Genomic DNA, 26,863 nt, shown 5'->3' with positions numbered 1-26,863 from the left:
AGCTTAAAGAACATAAATATATACCAGGGACCTTACTTTACTTCTTATACTTTAAAAACTACTTAATCTAAACTGAAGACTAATTTTTACTTTAAAGCCTGGACAGTAGAAATACTCACCAGTTCTTACTTACCAAGGCCACTGCTCCTATTGCGCTGGCTCCTGGTCCTGCTCAATGAAATTATGTTTCCCCTGTGATGTCACTTGTGGATGTTTTCAAAAATCACCCCTCTCACGTAGATTTTCAGCTCCTGGTCTCCTTGAGGGTGAAGAAGACAGAGAATAAAAAAGAAAAGAGCACCTCCCTCCCCTCCACACTGAACTCCCTTCTCACCAAACTCGAAGTGATTCCAGTCTAAGGCAGTGAAGTTCCTTTAAAATTTAAATCTCAGTATCAGTGAAACAGCCTTTTCTTCATGGTTTCTGGCCCATTGCACCAAAGTTGCAGGATGCCTGGAATGGTGACTGCTTTGCTTCTTTTATGGGTCAAACGTTTATTACTGTGATAATCCCAGCTCTGCTGTAATGGTTTCACTAAAATTCTTAAATAGTGTATATCAAAGGCTGCTTAGAGGAAACCAGGATTTCCATATTTGTATATCATTAGTCTTGCATGTATAATTCCTCTGATAAAGGCTTTAATGAAAGACACCTTGTTCCAAATATGAAATTTGTAAGATTGTTATGTTTTAGGACTGTCATTTTAAGTTAGCTAAAATGGAGGAATGGAGGGGGTCTTGTGGCTTGTGCTGAATTCTGCCTGATAACAAATTTGGATAACTTGGTTGTTAAAGGTTAAACCTCAACCTTTTTCTTCAGCACTACTGACTCACTCTATCTCAAAGCTGTCCTGGTCTGCAGTTCCTTAACATCCTTTGCCTCTCACTAACACTTTAAGAAAAAAACTTTTTTTCTTCCTTTCAGATTTCAAGAATCACAAGTTTCAACAACTCAGGGATTTCAATGCCCCTTTGGATTCTTCCTTCCCTGACATCATTACTCCATACAACCTTGAAGCCGTCCATGAGCCTTCCCGTCCCGGACCTAATAAAGGAAGAGCTGGCGCCAAGGCAGCGGGGTCACCAGCTGGCACCTCCCGCCAAATCAAATGCCCACACTCATCCAAACTCACCTTGGGCATTAAATTCCTCCCATAAAGTGCAAATTGCATAATTTCTCTCACAGTAAGGCAAAGCAGTCAAATCTCCTGGTTTGTATAGTAAAGTTAAAAAAAACATACGCAGCAGTATAAAGCACAAGATGCATTTTATTAAGGTCTCATGAAGTGAAATTATAATTTTAAGTGATACAGATTTTTCTGCAAAACTGCTTGGAAGAGACCTTTTTAATTATTATCGCTATGTATTTTTCCTTGGTAGTATTGTAGTTGAATTAGTTGGTTGTGTATATGACTAGGTATGGAAAGAGGACCAAGAGAGATCTGTTGAAAAAAACTGATCCTGTCCCAGCCACTGCTCTTGTTTCTCCTCGTCACTGGAGTTGTCACTATCTTCAACGTTGCTAGAAATCATTGTACCCAGAACAACGCTCTCATCTGCTTTTCTTTCTGATATTGATTCTTTCTTCTTCTCTTCCACTAATTTATTGAAACATAGTGTGCAGACCCTTAAAGGCTTCGAAGACAGCTTAGGCATGAGAAATTTGTGCTTTGAACAAGAATGACATACCACGAAGCCACACTTCCGACAGTGATGTCTACGGATTAATGCATTGAACTTCCTTTGAGTGCATCGCATGCAGATTTCAGTCATCTTATCTGGTATCCAAGGAGCTGCATGTTCAGTAGATGCTTTCCTTCCTGTCTTTTCCAACAGTTGTTTGACACAGTTGTTAAGATGCTTCATCCAGTCCTCTTTTTCAAGAGGGGTTGCAGCACACACGATGAATGATTTTCGTGAGGTTTTTATCATCCATTGATTTTTCAGACTGTCATTATCTGCAAGATCTTCAACACTGATATCCTCCAGTGGGATTATCTGTTGATTGGTGTACTTCTTCTTGAGGATGATAACAGTTCCATATACCAGGATGTCATTGAACAGGAAAAACATTCGGGGCTTTGGCTTCTTGCGACAAACTTTTGTCAATAATCCTTCACCCACAAGTACTCGCCCTTGCAGGGCCAGAGGTTGACCAACTGCTCTGAAGCAATTTTCAACTGCAACAATTCGTTGCGCATTAATCTCTGTGTTTATAAGGCGGTCCACCATCCTATTCACAGGTCCTTCTGCAAAGCCTATTCCTATTGGTTAAGAAGGGGAGAAATAAAAAGCTATAAGTGACTTATTTCTTAATTAGTTTTGCAGATTTTATAGATAAGGTGCTGCACTGCAATATGATGACAAAAAGGCTGAACATTTATCCAGTAAATATTTTGATTACAAGAAGGCTCTAAAGAATTTATATCCTTTTCTCATAAAAGAAGTGAAAAAATATCTTTAAATCCTTAAAGATCTCACCCTCCCCTATAGCCCTCCTGGTCACATACCATTCTTTGTGTGGCATCAGTGAGGAGATGTAAAGATTACTGAGTTATAGTTTACTGTTCCTCTTTGTCAGACCTTGAGGAGCCAACTGGTTCTTTAATAGTTTTTGTCTGCACTGTAGTGCTGTGTTTGGCTGCAGTAGAGAGCTTCAGTTGGAGATTGGTGACTGAGGGAGTTTTACAGTTGAGAGAAGAGCTGGGATTTTCACAGTTTAAAATAGCGAGAGGAGAGCTGGGATTTTCACAGTTTAGAACAGCGAGAGGAAAGCCAGGAGCACATGGAGAATGGGACAATGTGAGAAGGGCAGCGGTGGTGGGAGATAAGATGGGGAGATAGCCCCTTCAACCTGTTTCTATCTGTGTGTGATGTCGCAGGAAAACAGGTAGGTGATTGGTGGGTATCTCTTGCGCGTCTCTTTTGATTGACCAAGGAGACGTTATTACAGCTGAAGAGTACAGTTAAGAAATTCATTGTTAAAATATTTAACATCTGAATTAATTAATTAAATAGAATAGAGATGGCTGGGCAGGTAATGTGTTGCAGCTTTAGCATGTGGACCCTGGTGGACACCAGTGCGATCCACGGTGACCACATTTGCAACAAGTGTTGGTTGCTCGAGGAACTTCAGCTCAGAGTTGATGAGCTGGAGTCTGAGCTATGGACACTGCGACGCATCAGGGATGGGGAGAGTTACCAGGACACTGTGTTTCAGGAGGCAGTCACACCCCTTAGATTAATTACATCAAATTTCATTAGTGGTCAGGGACAGGAGGGTGTGACTGTGAGTGAGACAGGTATGGTGATCCAGAATTGAGCTTTGGAGGAGCCTCAGCCATCTTGTCTAATAGGTATGAGGTTCTTGGTCCCGGTGTGGACAAGGGCACAGACTGCAGGGAGGATGAGCAAATTGACTTCACCATTGTGGTACAGAACGCCATTCAATTGGGGGGAGAAAAGAGAAATGTAGTAATAATAGGGGATAGCATAGTTAGGGCAATGGATACTGTTCTCTGCAGCAAAGACAGAGAGTCCCGAAGGCTGTGTTGCCTACCTGGTGCCAAGGTTAAGGACATCTCTTCTGCACTGGAGAGGAACTCGGAGTGAGAGGGGAAGGATCCAACTGTCATGGTCCACGTAGGTACCAACGACACAAGTAGGACTAGGAAAGAGGTTCTGCTGAGGGACTATGAGCAGCTCGGGGCTAAATTAAAAAGTAGAACCACAAAACTTTTAATCTCTGGATTACTACCTGAGCCATGTGCAAATTGGCGTAGGGTAAACAAAATTAGAGAGGTAAATGCGTGGCTTAAAGATTGGTCTGGGAGAAGTGGGTTCCAATTCATGAGACATTGGCACTAGTACTGGGGAAGGAGAGAACTGTTCCATTGGGGCGGGCTTCACTTGAACCATGCTGGGACAAGTGTCCTGGCAAATCATATAACTAGTGTTGTAGATAGGGCTTTAAACTACTTAGTGGGGCGGGGAGGGTGCGGGGAGGGTTCAATTGATGGGAAGTTTAGAATATCAAAAATAAACAAGACAGCAGAGGTGCAGGGTAATGAAGAGGCGAATGATAATCAAAGTGTGACAGGAAGGGGCAGAAAATATTAGCAGAAAAGTGCGGCAGAAATTAGAAACAGAATGAGCAATAATGGTAAAAAGCCAAAGCTTAAGGCTCTTTATGCACAAAGGAAAAGGAGGTGGGCTTTGTTAATAAAGGAAGATATCAGTGTGGTGGTGAGTAGTGAAATAGGTGCAATAATTTGTGATGTGGAATTAGTTTGGGTGGAAATAAGGAATAGTAAGGGGAAGAAGTCACAGGTGGGAGTTGTCTATAGGCCGCTGAAGAGTTGCCTCACTGTAGGACAAAGTATAAATTGGGAAATAATGGAGGTGCAGAAGAAGGGCATTGCAATTGTCATGGGTGATTTTAATCTGCATATTGACAGGACAGATCAGATTGGGGTGAAATGGAAGACGAATTTGTAGAGTGCATCGGGGATTGTTTCTTAGAGCAATATGCTGCAGAACCTACCCAGGAACAAGCTATTTTAGATCTAGTAATGTGTAATAAGATAGGACTAATAAGAGTTCTCACAGTTAAAGATCCTCTAGGAGGTAGCAATCACAACATAGTAGAACTTCAATTTCAGTTTAAGGGCGAGCATCTCTGGTCTCAAACCAGTGTCCTCAACCTAAATAAGGACAACTACAGAGGTATGGAGAAATAATTGTCTAATTAGAGCTGAGAAAATAGACTAAGGGGAAGGTCAGTGGATGAGCGGTGGCAGACATTTAAGCAGATTAACGCTTAGCAAAGATTTATCCTGGTGAAAAAGAAGGACTCGATGAGAAGGATGAACCACCCGTGGTTAACAAAGGTGGTCAAGGAGAGTATCCAATCAAAAACTAAGTCAGACAAAGCGGCAAAAACTAATGGTAGGCCAGAGGATTGGGAATTTTTTAGGAACCAGCAGCGATGACTAAAAAGCTTATAAAGAAGGAGAAAATTGATTATGAAAGCAAATTGGCAAGAAATATAAAAACAAACAGCAAGAGCTTCTACAGGTATATAAAAAGAAGGAGAATAGCTAAAGTGAGCGTGAGACCCTTGGAGGATGCGGCTGGAGGATTCATAATGGGAAACAGGGATACGGCAGATAATTTAAACCAATATTTTGCACCGGTCTTCATGGTGGAGGACACTAGAAACATTCCAAAGACATCAGACAAGCAAGGAGCTAATGGGAGACAAGATCTTGTAACAGGCACTATCACGAGGGACAAATTATTTGAGAAATTAATGAGACTAAAGGCAGTCAAGTCACCAGGACCTGATGGCCTGCATCCAAGGGTTTTAAAGGAAGTGGCTGCAGATATAATGGAGGAATTGGTTGAAATATTCCAGAACTTACTGGATTCCAGGAAGGCCCCAGCAGATCAGAAAACCACTAATGTGACTCCCCTGTTCAAGAAGGGAGGGAGACAAAAAGCAGAAACCTATAGGCCAGTCAGCTTAACATCTGTCATTGGGCAAATGCTAGAGTCCATTATTAAGGAAGAAATAGCAGGACATTTAGAAAAGCTTAACGCAATCAAACAGAGTCAACATGGTTTTATGAAAGGGAAATCGTGTTTGACAAACTTGCTAGAGTTCTTTGAGTATATAACAAGCAGAGTTGATAAAGGGGAACCAGTAGATGCAGTGTATTGGAACGGGCTTCAGTTAAACCATGCTGGGACCAATGTTCTGATGAATCGTATTCCTACGGTTGTAGATAGGGCTTTAAACTAATTACTTGGGAGGGAAAGTTCAATTGAAGGGAAGTTCAGAAAATCAAAAATAAATAAGAGAGCAGAGGTGCAGGGTAGTGAAGAGACGAACGATAATCAAAGTGTGACAGGAAGGGGCAGAAAATATAAGCAGAAGAGTGCAGCAGAAATTAGAAACAGTATGAGTAATAATGGTAAAATGTCAAAGCTTAAGGCTCTTTATCTGAATGCACATTGCATTTGTAACAAGATAGATGAGTTGATGGCACAAATAGAAAAAATGGATAAATGGACTTCATAGCTATTACAGAGACATGGTTGCAGGGTGACCAAGACTGGGAACTCAATATTCAAGGGTATTCGACGTTCTGGAAAAATGGGCAAAAAGGAAAAGGAGGTGGGGTAGCTTTGTTAATAAAGGAAGGTATCAGTGTGGTGGTGAGTAGTGATATGGGTGCAATAAATCGTGATGTGGAATCATTTGGGTGGAAATAAGGTTTAGCAAGGGGAAGGAGTCACAGGTGAGAATTGTCTATAGGCAATAGGGTTAATGTATTAGCATGGATTGAGGATTGGTTAACACACTGAGGACAGAGGGTCAGGATTAATGGGTCTTTTTTAGGTTGGAAAGATGTAACTGGTGGAGTGCCACAAGGATCGGTCTTAGGGTCTCGATTATTAATATCTATATTAATGACTTAGAGGAGGGGCCAGAGTGTAATGTATCCAAATTTGCTGATGATACAAAAATAGGTGGGATGAGGACATAAGGAATCTGCATGGGGATTTAGACAAGCTTATAAATTTACAAACATATCCCCACTCGTGTGACACAGTCACATGGGGGCAAATGTTTAAGTAAATTTTAAAATAATTTCTGTCATTATTTTATTATAGATTCAATCTCCCTGAGGCAGCTCTGTGCCTCAGAGAGATTGCTGCGCTCGTTCGCAAGCATGTGCGAAAGAGTGCAGGCCCCGACACTCCCTCCTCCCCCCACCTGCACAGATAGCGCAGGCAGTGATTAGCTCTGCACCCACCCCCACCCGCTCCTGCCCAGCCCGCCCGCCATAGAAAGAATCCAGACCAATGTTTCTACTAGTGGGTGAATCTCGAACTAGGGCACATAGTTACAGAATAAGAGGACATACATTTAAAACTGAGATGCAAAGGAATTTCTTCTCTCAGATGGTAGTGAATGTCTGGAATTGTCTACTCCAGAGAGTTGTGGAGGCTAGATCACTGAAAGTATTTAAAGAGGAGATAGATTTTTGAAATATCGGGGAGTTGAGGTCTATGATTTGCTGGCACGAAAGAGGAGTTGAGGCCTGAGGCAGATCAGCCATGAACTTATTGAATGGTGGGGCAGGCTTGAGGAGCCAAATGGCCTACTCCTGCTCCTATTTCTTATGATCTTATGTTCTTAATTTTTCTCTAGGGAAATATTTCATCTTCATTTAGTTACTTTTTGACAAGCCAGCTGAGATCAGCTCCTTGTTATGTGGGCTAAATCATTTCCTGATAACAATGTGCTCTTATCCCTTCCTCAAATTTCTATAAAGCCAAGTGATCATTGCTGCAATTTGAGAAATACACTGTTTAATTCATAATGTTCTAAGGATATAAAAGATTGTTTTGGTTTTTAATTTGATGTTGAACTCTTAATGTGATCATCCAAGCATTTGCAAAATAGATTTAAAAACAAATTATTCGGTCCACAAAATGGTTAAGAATAGGATGTTTTTTTTCATTTTTTTATTTTGGCTTTGGGGAATTTCCATAAATTACAAGAGTTGAAATAGTAGAAAAAGTATAGAAATGAACAATTACATCAAGACAAGAACATCAGGTCTTCAAATGTAAACACACAATGCGGTACAATTAATAAAGATTATTATTTACAAAGTACAAGAAGTGGAAGCTTTATTTCATTAATATGTGAATGATATGTCAGTTAAAAATATATTTCTTTGAACTTTAGAAGTGTACACAGTTTTATCTTCCATTATTTACACTCCTGCACTTTCTCATTCTCTCTGTAAACTTGTACTTATCCAATCCCTCTGACTCTCCAGATAAGTTTCTCAATTATTCCAACCATCTCAGTGAGACCATCCATCATTTACACTATTCCTAACTCTTTCTCATGAAGCTATTAATGTATATAATACTTTGGAAAATATTTTTCTTTTAAAATAGAGGTTTAGTCTGTGGGTGTGTCTTAAATGGATTAAAACCAGCTTTGATATGTACTAGTTTTGAGATGTAAACAGAGAGGTAGAGTGTATTTGCATTTTTTGAATAGAGCATTTAAGAATTGGGGTGAAAACTGACACCTATCTAGCAGATACCAAGCCCTTTGTTTATATTACTAATACAATTGGTACTATGAAAGGGGTTTTATTGTTAGGTTTAGTTCAGAGGTTGGTGATACAATGAGAATTTACATTCAATGGGGGTGATAGGTATAACTTCAGCAGTTTTTGGGTGTGCAGAGCAGAGGCAATGTAACATCAAAGCTGTGAGCCTACCACCTGTCTCCACAGGAACCAAAATGAAAAGAACCTCATTTTGAATTTGTAAGGTGAAAATGCTTTGCCTGGGTTGCTGTTGCCTTAATGGAGATTAATTTGGGAAGTTGTTAAAAGTTGTGATAGTAGTAATTTGTAGCCATGTGTATATATATTTTAACCTGTGTAAATTAATAAAATGTTTCATTTAGTTTAATATAAAGCCTCGAGAACTGGTGGTCTGATTTCTGAATTTAGAGTCTTTTCTCAAACGTAACACTTAAAATTCTAGATTATGGCAGTTGTTTTCCCACTGGGAATTTTAAATAACTCCACTTTACCAACTACATTGCTCATTCCACTCTTTCAGTGTGTCCGCTATCATCTATGATTTTCCTCTCTTACCATTACTGACACTGCTCCTGTATTTCAGCAAATGTATTGGACCTCCTGTTGCATGCCTCTCTTGATCGTTGTGTGTCTGAAACATCTATGTTAATCTTCAGATTACTCAGTCAGTTTCCCATAAAAACTACTTTCCACTCTCTTATTCAAGCTCATATCACAGTGGCAAGTTCTGTCGAAGGGTCATGAGGACTCGAAACGTCAACTCTTTTCTTCTCCGCCGATGCTGCCAGACCTGCTGAGTTTTTCCAGGTAATTCTGTTTTTGTTTTTCATATCACAGTGTCCCAGGTCTTCTTATCAGTTTCCCATGTACACGGCAAAAAATTTCTGTTAATCTATTGTTTGACACACAACTCCAGCCTCACTTCTCTCATTGGCATGGCTTCATGCCTTTCAGTGATCAATCTTTAAAAATGTAGTTCCCTCTCACTACATACTGGTGAACCCCTGCCATACAGCTTTCAGCCTATTGATGATAGTCTTAGTTAACATTTCTGCCAATGTTGTTATTTGATCAACAGTCAGAGGTGTAATTCAACAGTGAGCTACATAGAATCAAAGTAAGTTCTAAGTAAGTTTTATATGGCAGCATGCAGAGATTTAAGAAAGAAAGAAGTTGCAATTATATAGCACTGTTCGCAACCTCAAGATGCGCCACAACACAGCCAATGTAGTCCTTCCTGAAGTGTAGGTACTTTTGTAACGTAGGAAATGTGGCAGCCGATTTGGGGGGCAGCAAAGGTGCAAAAACAGCAATTACCAGATAATCTCTTTTGGTGATGTTGGCTGAGTGATAAATATTGGCCAGAACACAGAGAACTCCCTTGCTCATCATCAAAAGGTCTCTTGGGATCTTTTGTGTTCACCCGAGAGGTCAGACCTCGGTTTAATGTTTCATCTAAAAGATGGCGCTTCCGCAATGCAGCACTCTCTCAGTACTGATGTGCCAGTCTAGATTATGTGCTCAAGCCTTTGAATTGGGGCTTGAACCCACAACCTCCTGACTCAAAGGTAAGAGTGCATCCCCTGAAACTTGAGCATGCACAGTTGGTGCCTGACTGATGATGGGAAATTAATTATTACCAGAGCTATTGAGCTATGCTATGTAGTTTTGCTTAACTGTCAACTTTTAATGGTCGTTGTGTACTTTGTGGGAGAAAGTGCACATGACATAACATTGCTGCATTTAGCCAGTCTGCAGAATAAAAAACTGTTTCATTTTTAAAAGGCAAAATGTGAGGTGAGAATGGCTGCCCTCGATATCAAGGCACATTGGACTGAGTGCGGCATCAAGGCGTCTGAGCAAAACTGGAGTCAATGGGAATCAGGAGGAAAACTCTCCAATAGTACAAAGAAAGATGGTTGTGGTTGTTGGGGGTCAATCATTTCAGTTCCAGGACATCACTGCAGGAGTTCCTCAGGATAGTGTGCTAGGCTCAGCCATCTACAGCTGCTTCATCAATGACCTTCCTTCCATCGTAAAGTCAGAAGTGGGGATGTTCGCTGATGATTGCACAATGTTCAGCACCACTTGTGACTCCTCAGATACTGAAGCAGTCCATGTCCAAATGCAGCAACACCTGGACAATATTCAGGCTTGGGCTGACAAGTGGCAAGTAACATTTGCTCCACACATATGCCAGGCAATGACCATCTTGAATAAGAGAGAATCTAACCATTGCCCCTTGACATTCAATGGCAGTACCATTGCTGAATCCCCCACTATCAACATCCAGGGGGTTACCATTGACAGAAACTGAACTGGACTAACCATATAAATACGATGGTTACAGAGGCAAGGAATCCTGCAGCAAGTAACTCTCCTCCTGTCTCCCCAAAGCCTGTCCACAATCTACAAGATACAAGTCAGGAGTGTGATGAATACTCTCTACTTGCCTGGATGATTGCTGCTGCAACAACATTCAAGAAGCTTGACACCATCCAGGACAAAGCAGCTTGCTTGATTGGCACCGCATTTCTCCCTCCACCACCGATGAAGAGTGGCAACAGTGTGTACCATCTACATGATGCACAACAAGAACTCACCAAGGATCCATAGACAGCATCTTCCAAACGCACGACCACTACCATCTAGAAGGACAAGGGCAGCAGATAGATGGGAACACCACCACCTGGAAGTTCCCCTCCAAGTCACTCACCATCCTGACTTGGAAATATATCGCCATTCCTTCACCGTCACTGAGTCAAAATCCTGGAACTCCCTCCCTAACAGCACTGTGGGTGTACGTACACCACAAGGACTGCAGTGGTTCAAGAAGGCAGCTCACTGCCACCGTCTCAGGGGCAATTAAGGATGGGCAATAAATCCTGGCCTAGCCAGCAACGCCCACATCCAATGAATGAATTTAAAAAAAATCTTTATAATAACAAATGTAAAATAGTTGCACATATATGTTCTGAGTTTTTTAAGAAAAAGAATGCACAATTGCTGTCAAAAGATTAATGAATTATCAAACCCAGCCTTTGTTGAATTAGCTGATTCCTGTCAGGGCAACAACAAGTCACAACTGTTACCACCATTATCACTGCAGAGCAAGGGAAAGGAAAGTTAGCCAAGGGTTTGCTTCATTGCTAACTAGCAATTACTGTTGCAAGTGCATGATCTGGAGTTTGTGTTAGAATAAAGACACTATCAGTGCTGACTGTTATTTAAGAATAAATTAGAGATTAACTTCTAGTGACTGCACATACACAGTTAAATGAGGCAATTAGAAAGTTGCTGTTTGAGTTTCCCTGCTCCTCTGAAGCTGTGATATACCGTATCTGAGACTCACCATTGAAGCACATGAAATGCATGAGGTTGTGGTGCTTACCAACTAGGTACCCACTAAACACACCAGAAAATATTGTCCATTTAAGTGTAAGTGAAAATTTACATCGTGATGTCTTAATTAAATCTAAACAATCTTTCCGGTACTTAAAATGTAATTTTAGAAGTGTGGATATTGGAAAACGTGGCATACGTGCCTGTGAGACCCTCATCGCAACAAGGTTCTAGGGTGATGACAAGTGCATTTCACCTGTGCCTTCGATGTAGGGTAGCCATTAATGCTAACATTAACACCTTCTTTGCTATTCTCAACATCTCAATGAAGGACATCAATCGCAGAATGAGAGGTCACAATCTTGCGTAATGATGGCTCCATCCTTAGAAGGCTAAGCAGCCTATGGACCATATGGCCATTCATTAATGGGATAAGAACTCCACCAGTGCTCAATCTGAAGCAAGTAGACATAGTGCAATCCTTTCAAGCATCGCACCAAAACTTCACTGTGAGTTTGGAGTGAGGAGAAGGTTGACTTATCCTGGTGGAGCAGATGAGATCATTCATCCTCTTCCTGAACTGCAGGGCAGCCCTCTCTGTGGCCCATAGGTGCTGACCTCCCTGACGACCTTCTCTCAGGCTGCTGTGGTGAGGTTAGTGGACCTACTGCTGCCATCTCTGGGACAGAGGACCTACATTGGTCCTGGACTGCCTGGAGGAATTTCTCTAGGGAGTTGTCGCTGAACTTTGGGCCGATGGTTTGGGGCTTCTGGGAGTCATTGCTCACCACAACAAATCCTGGGCTGCAGAGAGTGAATGTGTGTGTGGGTGCTGTTTAAATATTGCGCCTGGACCTTTGACTCCATAAGTTAATGACAGGGTAGACGAATCCTAGCCTGCCCCGCCGCGAGTTTTGATGAACTGCTCACTGGTAATGAGCTGCGAAGCAGATGATCTGGAGTGAGGACCCGCCCCGATGCCCAGCGGGACCCATGCTGACTTTCCCACCTGCTACCACACTTAGTTTCCAGAATGGAAAATTCTGCCCAAAGAGTCTGATTCAGCCTAAGACAGTAGCCAGGGAGAGGGATATAATCAGTAGAAAGGGAACACAAATGTGCTGGGTGCCCAGGGATGATGGCATCGGTCATCTCAACATTTAATTAGGGAAAATTGCGGCTTATCCAAGGCTGGCTGGTGGACAAGCAGCTCGACAATCCAGAGTCAAGAGAGGTGGTGAGATCGAGCTGTGGGAGAAATGGGAGAGGAGGAGCATTTGGTAAGTAAACAGGAACAGAAATTTGGGTGACAAGAAATCACTGCCGGTACCAAAGGGGTTTACGGAGGGTCTTGTAGGAGGGAATAGGAAGCCTGGAGTGCAGGGGCCAAAGTGTATTTACAGGGAGTACTCTTGTTCCTCCAGGCTCAACAGAGAAAATAAAAAAGTTTAAACAAAGCCTATCTATTTGGACCTCTTCTGGACCCTGATCCTCTTACTACTGTCTTTGCCTATAGCAAGAAAATCAAAAGTGCTTCTCTGCTCAGGTTAAAATTAGTCAGACCCTGCTCTGTATAGTGAAAGAAGGACCCCATTGGAATTAGGCAAATACCAATGCCATCGGCTCAGAAAAACAAGTTGGAATTAAAAATGGCTGGACTGAGGAGGATTGGTAGACAAGTTAGTCGGCTGATTTTAACAAAAATAAAATAAAAATAGCAAGTCATCATCTGCTGGTCCCTTTACAACCTGGCATTGCAATGGGGAGAGAAGCTGGCTGAGGGGGGGAGATGGAGGAAGTGGAGGTCTCCTACAATGAGGAGGTCTGCTGACAGGGATGAGGATGAGGAGGTCCTCAAAGGCGGCAATCACTGGGATGAGGCCCTCGCACCGGCCAGACGAGGCAGGCGCGTTTGAGGGCCTTCATCACTGCTAGATTTGTGGAGGATGATTCTGGCAGCAATGACAGGCAACACCGAGGTGCAGGCATTAGCAATGTGTCCAGGGAGTGTGAGGCTGGATCATCACATCATCACTCTGGTCTGAAAGCTGCACAAAGCACAGGGAAGAGGCCCTGGACTGAGACACCTGCCTTTATCTTGTGCAGGAACCAAGGTTTCACATCTGAGTGACACAAACATTACTCAACAGAACAAGGAGCCACAGACAGACAGACATTCTTGGGAGTTTATTTAAAATAGTGAATTATGTACAAGTGATTAACATCCGTGCCCAGGCTGTGCAACTAAATCTTCTTAACCTTCTTAACCCTACCACCACATCTTGGTGCTCCCCGGTCATCCACAGCGGAGCTGGAGGCAGCCTGCTGACTGCTATGCCCTGTCTGCGATGACCTTGGCAGACGCCTCTGGAGGGCTGAGACCTGGTGGGTTCCGGCCTGCTGTTGGGGTCTTGTTGTGTGGCAGTAGCACCCTCCTCGGCATGCGGAGCTGGAGCTGCTGAAGTCACAGGAAGATGGGATTCAGATGGGCTGGATGCTCCCAGAGCCACCTGGATGGATGGCCTGGGAAAGAGGAGGGGAACCTCCTGATCCTCCTCCCTATGAGCGTCCAAGGGCCCCAGGCTGACTCTTTGAGGAGAGGGAGTAGCTGGAGTGAGATCGAGCTGCCCCACATCCCTCTCATATACACGCTATTGGAGGCCAACTATGGCATCAGTGATTGAGATGAGCCCGCACATCAGTGCAGGAGTGACGTCCTGGATCAAGGATGCCATCCTACCAGTATTGACCTCGGTGTATTTGCATGCTAGTGCTATCACCTCAGCCTGAAGGCAGGCAGACTTCTTTATCATGCCTTGCAATCTGAGGAGTGCGGAGGTTTGTCATCTGACTCAGACTGAGCAAATTTCTGGTCTCCAGCAGCCCCCTGAGTGCCGGACACCTGGGAAGTCCCTGCCGTCCCCTGCTGTGGATCAGACAGTGCGATGTGCTCACCAGATTGTGATTCTGAGTCTATTCTAAATCTGGGTTCCACCAAAGTGTGTGTTTCTGTGCTGGTGGAGGAAATGGGTGAGCGCTGTGATGGGACTTCAAGGAGGGTGCATTCAGATTCCTCTTCAGAGGTTTCTTCGGGGCTTGACTGGAGGCCCTGGGTCATGGACTCTGTTGGCTGTTTCCCAGATGTGCCTGCGGAAGCAAGGAGAGATGATTAGTTCATGGCAGTGGCCTGTGAAACAGAGCACATCACTCACAGAATGGTTGTCGGATGGATGTTGCACAGTTGGATCCTCACTTGGTAGAGCAGCGCCAACCTCACTGTCAGCACAGGGCCAGTCTAGATCCTTGCTGGCCAGCTGGATGTCTCTGTTTTCAAAGTCCGGAGATGGAGAGAGTGTAAGCAAGACACCTGCCAGGTCCGATGGTAAGTATGCCTGGCATGTGGGGGTGGTGAGTGGTCTCATGGATGGGATGAGGACAATGAAGGGAGAGTGAATGGTGATGTCCTTTGAACTGGCAGTGATTGAGTGCCCTGTGGATATGTGATGGAGTTGCGAGTTTGTGAGCTGAGAGTGTGAGAGAAGTGACTTACCCTGGTGGAACAGAGAAGACCATTCATCTTCTTGCGGCATTGGGTGACTGTCTTCTTTTGAAGGATGTTGGTGCTGACCACAGCTGCCACCCGCCTCAAAAGCCTGGCTGGTCATGCCACTGCCCGTCCTGTGGCCAGAATGGGGGTAGAGGACATCGCAGCGGACATCCAAAAGGCATTTCAGTGACGTGTCGCTAAACCTGGGAGCTGCTGTCTTTTTGCCTTTCGTGGACATCTTCTCTGCAACAGCTGTGGGCTGGAAGCACTGAGATGTTTGCATGTGGCTGGACTTTAAATATGACACCTGGCGTGATGAGGCAGCGAGATGACAGTGTGGAACGAGTGCTCGCCCGCCGTGGAAACAGGGTGTTTCCCAGGAATGCATAAATAATGCAGTGGGTTTGGGACTATACGGCATGAAAATCTGCCGTTGTGTTCAGCTGCTCAAGTGTCATTTTACCCACCCGCTACCGCACTTAGTGCAAACCTGGGGCCATTCCACCCATTATCTCTGTTTCTCTCTCCATAGATGCTGCCAGACCTGCTCAGTTTTTCTTTCACTTTTTGTTTGTACTTCAGATTTCCAGCATCTGCTGTGCTTTGTTTTCACCTGAAACATCTATTCTTTGGTAATTAAAATGTCAGCGCTCCCAACCTTATATTTAATACACAGGTCTCTGATTCAGTTCTATAACCTCTACCTGTATTCATCCTTATAACCCTTAAGGAGTAAATTTCCTTTCTCCCACGCCATTGCTGTATCTTAGGCAGAAACCTTTATGTGTGTAAATGGGGTTTCTGTCAAAGTTACGATGCCAGAATGGGAGAAGAACTGAGGGAGCTTTTTATTCCTTGGCTAAGTCTTCCTGGGCCAGGATTTTACACCCCCTGCTGTGGTGTGTCCCCCTGCACCCCCCCCACCCCCCGCCAACCCCCCACTGCTGGCGGATGCGGCGAGCTATTGAAATCTCCATTCAGTTCGGCGGGACTATAATTTCCTGCCGGGCAGGTAAAATCCTGGCCCTGGAAAAATAACAGCAAGTCCACGATGCACATTGTTATTAACAGGAAAATTAGTCAGGAAGTTCAAGGGAAGAAGAAATAGGTTATGAGATTATTTTAAGAACTTGCTGTAATTGCACTTTAATTACCCATTGAACTCATCATAGAAAGTTAAGTTAAATTTAATACTATAAATATCATTTTAAAGATGCATAATTGTTAATGCAATGCCAATCAATTTCTCCAACTCAGTTGCATCTCATTCCTACATGTAGTAAATTCTTCAAGATTTTAAAATTTTCAAACATTTAATTGTTTTATTTTTTCTTACTTTTCCCTTCTGTCTCTTTTCTCCTTCTTAATCCAAGCTTTCTTTCCCTCTATTTCTCTACCTCATTTGATTCTTATTCATCCTCCTACTCCATCATCCTGATGTTCCTTTCTCTATTGTTAAATCTCATTGGTTAAGTAGAAAGACTGTTGGTGTCATCGTTCGCTACGTCCCAGATTCCTCATTGCCCTCACCATGCCATTATCAGTTTGCATTTCCAGCATGTTACAGCAAAAATTATATTTGAGCTGAAAAGTGTAGAAAAATGTCTATAGGCATATACTATGAGATGCCCACTCAATGAAGATCATAGAATCATAGAATGTATACAAGACAGGAGGCCACTCCTTTCTGTGCCAGTTCTTGGAAAGAACAGCTCAGCTAGCTCCACTCCCTGCCGTTTCCCTGAAATCCTGCGAATATTTTTTCTTTGGGTGTTTATCCATTTCCCTTTTAAAAAGTCAGGATTAAATTTGCCTCTACTGCACTCTCAAGCAGTGCATTCCAGATCCTAACCATTCCCTACATAAAAAAAAGATTTTCCTCATGTCATGTTGGTTCTTTTGCCAATCACCTTAAATTGGTCTCCTCGAGTTCTTGACTGTTCTGCCAATGAGAACAGTTGCTTTCTATCTACTCTGTCCAGACCCACCATGATTTTGAACACCTCTATCAAATCTTGTCTCAAACCTTCCCTTCCCTAAGGAATCCCAGCTTCACCAACCTATTGTGTAATTGAAGCCCCTCATTCCTGGAACTACTCTCGCAAATCTTTTCTGCATCCTTAAAGCCGTCACACCCTTCCTAAAGTGTGGTGCCCACATTTGAACAATCTTCTACTTTGTCCCCTTATAGTCTAACCAAATAAAAATGTAGTTCTTTTTAAGTGATAATAAATTCAGTATTAGTTGAGTTATCAGAGAATCTATTCCACATATTCACTAGTCTGTCAGAAGAAAATCTCTAATCATAAATTTTATACAAAAGAATCTCCAGTTCCACATTGACTCTTTTCCTATATCACATAAAAGCACATAGCAAAGATACTACTTCGTAGATACCTACAAGATGCAGTCAATCTTCTTTTCTAGTGTTCCTTTTGACGTGCAAAAGACTCAGGATGCCCGGGCTGATCTTTAGTTTTATTTTACACAGTGTTTGCTCAAAGGGCCATTGTTATTTTTAATGTGCTAGGGCTGTTTTTCTTTCGGATAATTTTAATGCGTCAGAGTCAAATATTCCTCAGGATTAAGGCTGCCTCAGCCAAGCTTTTAAACTGCCTGAGGCTTAACCAGTGCTGAACTGAAATACTGAGTGAATGCCTGATTTTAGCACTACTTAGTTAACATGGTTTTAACTAAAATATATTTAAAAGCACATACCTGCTTTCTGTTGAACGACTTCTGATTGTTCTTGACACCACTGCAGACAGTGTAAAGGTTGGCTAAGTAATGTTTGTCCTACTGGCGCTTTTCTATTAACGTGAATGTGTTCAGGAAGGAAATGCAGAACTGGATTTATTTTTATATTAAGTAGCCCAACCTCTCTTCCTCTTGCTTGTAGTTTGTTACGGTAGAGCTTTCATCTGCTGACTACAATTGGCATTCTGTCAGGATTACGAAAGCAGGTCTGTAACAAGGTTTGAGATAGGATTTAAACTGGACGCTATCTTTAAAAAAGGACCAAGCTACTTTAAATAGCTATATGTTGAAAAACTATCACAATTGTATCTTCAAAAGAGCCGTGATTCCCTCCCGTTCCCCAAAGTCTCCTTTTTATTGCCAAGGTTTCATAATAGCTGTGCAAGGAATGGCCCCTCCTCCAAAACCACTCAAATCCAACAGACGTTAGCAGGATTGATTTAACTTGCTTGAAATAAGGGACAAAAGTGAAATATTTTAAATGTTAAATATGACGCGTGAAAATTGAATTTTAATTGAGTAACATCTATAGGTGTACCTGAGATACCTTAGCGAAAGAGCAAAATTTGAAGTGAACCCATCAATATTGGATGGGGTGATGATTCCATTTTATTTACTGATTTTCAGAATATAAAATGCCAAAATTCAGATAGTAAGGCCTCAGACTGTTAATAAGGTCAAATGGCTGACCAACCCTATGCTTATAGCTGTATTACAATATTTAAGCATTCAAGCTTAGAAAAAACGTTTCCTGAGGAAATCTCAACAACAGATGGTTAGGAGCTCCAGTAGACTTACTGGCATCTCAGTGAAGGCCGCAACATATTTTTAAAAGTTAAAATTACAAGCAAAGCCCATTTTCTTTTAATGGATGGGAGAAAAGCCATATTCACTTGAGACATTTTGATGTTCAGGTTTAAAAATTCAGTTTCATATCCAGTTTTTTTCAGACTAAGAAGCAGAAGAAAACAGACCAAGGAGCATTAATGTAGACAAAACAATTGTAAAGACAGCCAAGAAAATGAAATACTGAGAAATGATCCGGAAAGGAAAGCAGACGATAACGTAATGCTGTCATAACTGCGACACCAAGTAATTGTAAATGATGGTGACTTTGATAATCGTACTATGCTTGTAATCATATGTTAAGAAAATAAAGTAGTGACTGAGATGCAATTGTACTCCTATTTATTTCTCTCAAAAAACAAGTTTTAAATGGTTTTTAACAGGTGCTGTCTTCTACCTCACTTGTTAGCAGAATATCTTGTACATTTGTGTTACTTGAGTTGGTGTAATGCAGGACAACTTAAACAAATCAAATCTATCTTTGTTTCTTGAATCCTGGATAAGCAAACGGGTAAATTCCAATACTTTAAGAACACTAATTGTGAACAATGCAATGTCAAGGGTTTGGCCTTAGTTCTACAAAATGTTCCCTTTGTTGGGCGGCCGCGGTGAGCAGGCCCAGGAGTGGCCGTGAAACAGACCGCTGCCTGCGATCGGGCTCTGACAGCGATTTCACGCTGGGCAGGTTAATTATGGCCCGCCCAGTGTGAAATGTGGCTCCGCACTGGCTGGGAAGGGCTGAGCTGGGGCAGGGGCCAGTCGGCTGCCAGGCCCAATGGTCACACGGCGGCCAGTTTAAAAGCTGCCACGGAGGACGTTCCCTGAGCTGACATCATGGACCCAAGTGCAGCTGGATAGGGTAGGCGGGAGGGCAGGTTGGGTGATCACTCAGCACCCCCCCACCGCTTCTCTGATGAGTGACTTGCCATCCTCCTGGAGGAGGTGGCTGGCAGGAGGGACACCTTTGTCCCCAGGGATGGGAGGAGGAGGCCACAGCACCTCACCAAGAGGGCATGGGAGGAGTGGCAGCTCTGGTCAGCCGCCATGATGTGGTGTGGCACTTCTGGGTGCAGTGCCGGAAGCGCTTCAATGACCTGCTGCACTGTTGACAGGGGTCAATGTGCAGATGTATTAAGGTGTGACCATCCCCCTGTGGACCTCAGGGGTGCTCGAGTCTGAGTGCCAACTGTCAATCATGATGGAGCTGACCAAGGGAGTGAGCCCTGGCTGCTTGGACTGAATGTCTTGTGGCTTGAGGGCCACAACTTGGATGTGCCCCACGAGGTGCTTCTCTGCTGGGGTTGGCCAGGCTGCAATGGCGCTGCAGGTAAAGAGTGGACTAATCAATGCTTCTCTGTTGTTTTAGGAGAAGGAGGCTCACAACAACATAGAAAGGTCGCGGACCATTGATCATTGGAAGACGAGGACACCATGATGCAGATCTCCATTGTTTCAACAGGGTGCCTGGTATGCACAGTGACAGTTTGATGACTTTAACTAATAACATGAACTTCTTCTCCCATTTAGGTTTTCCAGCAGGCGTTTGCTCTCCCAACCCCAAAGGGCCACTCCTGACACTGGAGGACAACCAGGTTTCATTTGCACCTATGTCACACCCACTCTGAAGCAGGCACCAGCACAGATACCAGCACCTCGGTGGGCATTAGAGAGCTGGCTAGTATCGTGGTGCACATTGGTAAGGGCACTTCACAATTACTTGAGGTGCAGGTGGAGGCAGAGAGTACCCAGGGTGCCAGCAGTTGGAGGACTGCTGGAGACCAGGACGATGCTCAGTCGAAAGCTGATGATGAGCCTCTGGAGTCGTCCATTAGGCAGCAGATGTTGGATGCCCAGCGAGATGTGTGGGAAGATCAGGTCGAGATCCATGAGGGTATGCGTGCCATGGTCTTCGTTATGGAGGAGTCCATGCAGAGCATGAGCACTACATTGACCATCATGGCCGAGCGTACTGCCTCCTCCATTGAGAGAGTGGCGACTTTCATGGAGAGGCAGCTCCAAGGGCAGAATGAGGGGTTCCTGGGGATGTGCTTGGAGGTAAGCCCACACACAGGCAGGTCAGTGTCAGTGTAGGAGATGCATGAGGCACCCAGTATCCTAGCTAGATGCCCATCCATCAATGATGTGCACGGAGATCCAGAGCGACCTCACGTTGGCGCATGAGCTGCCTGTCATCTCTGCAGGCTCCTCTCAGGGCACTCTGAATGAAGGCAGCAGCTCCTCCGCCCCTCCACCAGTGACTGTGGCATCTGATGAGGCTGCGGCAACGGGAGATGCCAGTTGTGGGACTGGCTGCTCCCTCCCAGGCGAGGCCAGCACAGGCTCCATTGGCCAGAGGACGCCCGCCAAGATCATCAAGGCCAACAAGACAGCAGAGTCAGCAGACTGCCTCCAATACTGGTGCCAGTGAGGGGGGAGCACCTAGACATAGCACTCGCAAACATTAGTTAAAGGCACTATAAATACAAGAGGGGGCAGATCAAGGGTGATTTTATGTTCATTTTTGTTTACTTTATGTATACTGGTCTGATGTTGAATACCAGGAACATTCCTGTTAAGATTATTGAACTGTTAGAATGATATAAATTATGTTTTTGTCATCATGGCCTGAGTATGCTTCACCTTTTTACTTCATTGGTGCAGGGAACACCCGAGTGTAATGCTAGATGTAGGTGGCTTTGAACTTTATTGCAAAGGCACTGAATGTTCTTTGGGTTCAAATGAAACGGTCCTTTCAGACATCTGGGATAGAGGCGGCAGCCCTGGCATGCATTTGAAACTGGTCTTTGGTAGTCTAGCTGAAGGAGCATTGGATCAAGGAGTCTCTGGTGTCCCTGCCTCCCTGCAGGTTACTGAGGTCTCACCCCACACCCTCAGCGTTCTCCTCACTGTGCTCCTCTTTGGACTCACCACTGGACTCATCATCTGTGGTTTGTGGAGCTGTGTCAAGATCCACTTCCTCCAGGGGGTCCTCTCTTGCCAGTGCCAGATTGTGGAGAGCGCAGCATGCAACTACGATCAATGACACCTGCTCTGGGGGTGGTATTGTAGTGCTCCCCCTGAACGGTCCAGGCATTGGAAGCACCACTTGAGAAGACCTATGGTCCTCTCTACCACCGCCCTTGTGGAGGTATGACTCATATTGTAACGCTTCTCTGCCTTTGTTCTTGGGTGGCGGAGAGGTGTCATGAGCTATTTCTTCAACGGATAGCCCTTGTCACCCAGCAGCCATCCATCCAGTTGGGTTGGAGCACTGAGGAGCCCCGGCACCTGGAAGGGTCTCAGGATGTACGCGTCAAGGGATCTGCCTGGGTACCTTACACAAGCTTGCAGAATCTGCATCCTGTGGTCACACACTATCTGCACGTTTATGGAGTGGAATTCCCTCCTGCTGACGAAGGCACCTGGCTGACCCGCTGGTGCCTTGATGGCCACATGTGTGCAATCGATGGCATCCTGGATGCGGGGGAACCCAGCAATCACTGAAAAACCTCTGGCTCGCTCAGCCTGGCTGACATCCTCCATACAGTAAAGAATAAAGATCAGTACCCACCTGAACAGAGTTTCTAACACCAGCTTGATGCAACTGTGGACAGCTGATTGGGAGACTTCACACGGATCCCCCACTGATCCTTGGAAAGAGCTGGAGGCATAGAAGTTGAGGGCCACTGTGACCTTCAGAGGCACTGGGATGGGGTGTCCACCTGCACAGTCGAAGCTGATCTCAGGCCCAATCATCTTGCAAATGGAGGTCACGGTCTCCCTTGAGAGGCGGAGCTTCCTTCAGCATTGCACCTCAAACTTATTGAGGTATCTGCATCGCTGCCTGTAAACCCTGGCAGCAGGTTAGTGGCGCCTTCTGTGGCCCCTTCCACCTTGGACTTCCTGCTGGCCTTGCACCCCTTGTGCCTGCGCCTCTCCTCCCACGGGTCCCTCCCCTGGATGCTGCACAGGGACATATAGCCTCTTCTCCCTTCTGCCCCTCTCTTCCTCCTCAGTGGAGACCACAAGCCCCATTACCAGGGTAAAGGAAGGTTATTTAATACCTGGAAGGGTCCACATGGTTTGAATTTTCCAGGCTCCTTGGAGACGCCAAGGAATCTTGAAATGAAGCCTGGAAATGTTAGCAATGAAGCCCTGAACAGAGATGAAGCTGCCAAATACCATAAGCAACTAGCTGCAAACTATCTCCAAAACTCCTCACTACTCACGCTGGCAATGCTGCTGATCCTCTTTATCCTGTTCTTAGATGAGGTTTGTGAAAATGTCAGCTGGCCGCCTGCCCGTTTTGCCTGTGCAATAAACAGAAAATTGCAGGGGCTAGGAAAACAAAATCAGTCAATTGGACTGTTAAGGGCCTTAAGTGGCCACTTAATTAATGGCGGGCAGTGCTTCAGCACACGCACGCCGAGCGAAATATTGCCCGACATCATCACGCACTATTTTACTCCTGATCAAGTCGGGCGTGCGGCCGTCCGCAGCATGAAAAATTCTGCCCTTGGACTTTTAATCGTAGGGTAGCTTTAATCGTTCTAACAGGTCATCTGTTAAGTGCAGGTAAATGGGAACTTTGAAAATAAATGTGTTAATAGCTGTTTTAAAATAGCACACTGAGCAGTACAATAATGGAAGAGATCTGCCATGAGATTTCTCATGGTTAGTCTGCAGCACACCTCTGATGGCCAGCTGCAAAGACAGAGCATATGTACTTCCTGAAGGGAAGTGTTCTACAGGTTATTCTAAGTTTCTGAGGTCAAATGGAGACCAGTTTTGTTGCCAATTAATTTCTGATTGCAAATCAGAAGTATCACCATCTATCTTTTCAAGCTTTCAGCTTTCATTTTTTACATATAATGAAAGTTTAACGTTGCAAAATGATTATGGTTTAAAATGCCCCTTTAACTCAAAAGTAAAACATATAGCTTGGAAAAGGTGGGTGGCGAATTTCTAGTAAACGCTTCAGTTCGGAGAAATGCCCATGTGACTTTAGGTTGCCATAGGGATGGGCATTGAGAAGGGATGACAGGTAAGTTGGGAAGCCTCTCTGTGGGGCCAGGAGAGAAGGCTGGAGGTGGGATGGGGATTGACCTTTTGGGGGCCCTTTGATCAAAAAAGGGGGCTCATGAAGGAGGTACCCCCATTTTCCCACCTGGGGCTCAAGAAGGCTTACCTGCTGGGGCTTCCAACCATTGCTGACTGCCCGTAGGCCAAAAAATTGCAGCCGGGTGGGAAGAGGCCCATAAGTGACCATTAATTGCCCACTTAAGGGTCTTAATCGGTGCAAGGGTGGGTGGGCCACCTGGGGGTCTTGCCTGCCGCTGTTAAATCACGGTCAGGTAGGATGTAGCCAGGTAGGTAGGAAGAAAGGCACCCACAGAATTTTATGGGCCCATGCCGACCAACAGCCCCCACGAGGGATCATAAAATTCTGCCCTATGTTTCATAAAATTGCCTTTTGATCAGTAACTATACAGAAGATGAATTTTCTTTGTGTTAACAGTTATCCTGAATTTCTAGTGTGCAGAAGTGCTTAATGTCAAATACTTGGCATTAAGCATCATCTGGTGCTAATGATGGGCAGAATTTTCCATGCCTGCAGGCATCGGGCCTTTTCGGTGGCATGAGCGGACAATATGGCAAGAAGGCCAAAAATCACTTTCACAATGTCGTGAAACCAGCTTGCGACCGTCCACTCAGCCCATCTATGGCAGGCCACATTTCCTGCCATCAGACGTCAGGAACCTCACTGTAATACATCAGCATGTCATTATGAGGCTAGCCCTCCAGACTCATTCCCCACGCAGGATTGTCCGCCCATATCGGTGTGATTGCACACTGACGTGTTTCATATAAAAGGTGTGCACTTGGCGGGCTGCACTTTGAGGGCACCTCAGGTGAGTGCACAGTAGCATTGCCGAATGCTCACAAGGGATGCCAGTTGAACTTCAAAGTTGAGGCACATTGGCGGGGGTACAAAGGCTGCCTTGTGGTTGAAGGTAGCACACGAGCACGTGTGGGGTGGGGGGTTAGGGCAAGCAAGGGAAACAGCCACACATTAAGGAAACCTTGAATAAAGTGACCATTTCTCTGCAGCTGAGGCAGTGAGACCGTTCAGACACAGCCATGTTGATATGATAGGAGTCGGGCCTCGAGCTTATCTGCCCAATCAAGCAACGCAGAGGTATCAAAATGCCACCAAGCACTCCAGAGCACAGTTTGCAAAATAATGAGTGTTTTAGTGGACTGCAGAACAGTTGGGCAACTGGGCAGGTTGTACATTCTCCTTGCTAAAGCTGGCCATGGAGCAGTCACTGGTGGAGGTGCTCACAGCCCCTTGCAATGTCAGCATCCTGGTTTGGACCAATCTCCCCCATGGCTCAAGCTAACAGGGCAGCCTTGCAGTGCGGGTTAGGACAATGCCTGTGCCTGAGCTGAGAGAACAGTATGCAGTCCAATGGGCAAAGCTGCTGCCAATCGGTCAGGAGGAGTGGGACAGAGGAAGGTGAGGTTTCGGACAGTGATGCAGTGCACTAATCTCTGGCCATCCAAGTGGGATGCATTAAGGGGCCTTCAGACTTAACCAAGACAGGTTAATAGTGCACCCATGCTAACCCACACGTCTCTCTCTTTCATCCTGCAGGAGGAGTACATTAGGATCAAGGAGCTTGGTGAACTAGCTGTATGCCTCGTGGTGTACAGAGAGCAAAGACAAAGGAGAAGAGAGCAACTGAGGTGCCTGGCTGCACAGAGGGAGGAGCAGCACCCTCTGGAAGAAGGGGTGGCTGGGACTCCCAAACACGCTGCCGATGATCCACAGCGAGATGTCGCTGGTCAACATCGAGCTAGACCCAGGGTCTATAGATACCGTCTTTCATTCCTGCAGATGATCGAGTACCAGTGTGGCTGAAGACTGCGCATGTCTAGGGAACTGGTTGATCACATCTACCAGCTACTGCAGGATTTGGTGCCTCGGGGACATGGAGGGCATCCATTGCCAGTGGCTGTGAAAGTAACTGTGGCACTCAATTTTTACACCAGTGGCTCCTTTCAGGGCTCCACAGGTGACCTCTGTGGGATCTCACAAGCCTCCACCCACAAATGAATCTGTGAGGTCATGGATGCCATCCGTGTGAGGGCACACAACTTTGTGCATTTTGCCAGGGATTTGGAAAGCCAGGTTGCAAGAGTGACTGGATTTGACCAAGTCTCAGGTTGCAGTGTTCCATCGACTGTACTCACGTGGCGCTCAGATCGCTGTCGCAACACATGGTCAACTATGTCAACCGCAAGGGCTTCCATTCGCTGAATGTGCAGCTGGTGTGCGAACACCACAAATGCATCCTGCAGGCATGCATACGGTTTGCAGGAAGTGTGCATGAGTCCTACATTCTCAGTCGGTCACAGATCCCTATTATCTTCCAGGGTGCACAAAGGCTGGAGGGATGGCTCCTCGGGGACAAGGGGGGATGTGGCGGCCTCAGACTGCAGCAGAGCGACAGTATAATGAGGCTCATGCTGCAACATGCAACTTGGTGGAGCAAACCATCGGGATGCTGAAAATGAGGTTCCGGTGCCTGGACTGGTTTGGTGGAGCCCTGCAATATAGGACACATAGGGTGTCACGCATCGGTGTCACCTGCTGCACCCTTTACAACCTTGAGCTGCAATGGGGGGAGGAACTAGCTGAGGAGGAGGTGCAGAAGCTGAAGGTCTCCTCGGATGAGGAGGATGTCGACGGTGATGAGGGTGAGGAAGACCTCGAAGGCGATGATGATGGCAATGAGGCCCTCACATTGGCCAGAGGAGGCAATCGCGCTCGGGAGGTCCTCATAGCTGCTCACCAGAACAAGGAGCCACAGGCAGGGAGACATTCTAAGGAGTTTATTGACAATAGTGAACATTGTGTGCAATTGACTAACACCGGTGCCCAGGCTGTGCAATTGCATCTTATTAACTTTCCTAACCCTGCCGCTAGTCTTGGTGCTCTCCAGGCATCCACAGTGGAGGTGGAGGCAGCCTACTGACTGCTACGCCATGTCTGTGATGAGCTTCATGGGCGTACACTGGAGGGCTCCGGCCTGCTTTCGGGGTCTTGCTGTGTGGCAGTGGCAGTCTCCTTGGCCAGTGGAGCTGGAGCTGCTGATGTCACAGGCAGAGGTGAGTCGGATGCACCGGACAGTCCCAGAGTTACCTGGATGGATGGCCCCAGGGGT

At 45.1% G+C, this 26,863-nt stretch overlaps 1 protein-coding gene across 1 annotated transcript; it reads right to left on the bottom strand.

The window, feature by feature from the left end:
- Positions 1–1,249: 1,249 nt before the first annotated feature.
- Positions 1,250–18,002, bottom strand: plekhf1 (pleckstrin homology domain containing, family F (with FYVE domain) member 1). The gene is made up of 2 exons (XM_041191623.1): positions 17,748–18,002; positions 1,250–2,263 (listed from the first exon to the last, which is right to left on the bottom strand). Exon 2 carries the CDS (start codon positions 2,229–2,231, stop codon positions 1,413–1,415), a length of 819 nt encoding a protein of 272 aa, XP_041047557.1. The 5' UTR covers positions 2,232–2,263; positions 17,748–18,002; the 3' UTR covers positions 1,250–1,412.
- Positions 18,003–26,863: the final 8,861 nt, after the last annotated feature.

Source organism: Carcharodon carcharias, chromosome 7 (genome assembly GCF_017639515.1).
Source record: "Carcharodon carcharias isolate sCarCar2 chromosome 7, sCarCar2.pri, whole genome shotgun sequence".
Classification (NCBI taxonomy): domain Eukaryota; kingdom Metazoa; phylum Chordata; class Chondrichthyes; order Lamniformes; family Lamnidae; genus Carcharodon; species Carcharodon carcharias.
The sequence above is the reverse complement of the archived record's forward strand: the minus strand, read 5'-3'. Positions and strand labels throughout refer to the sequence as shown.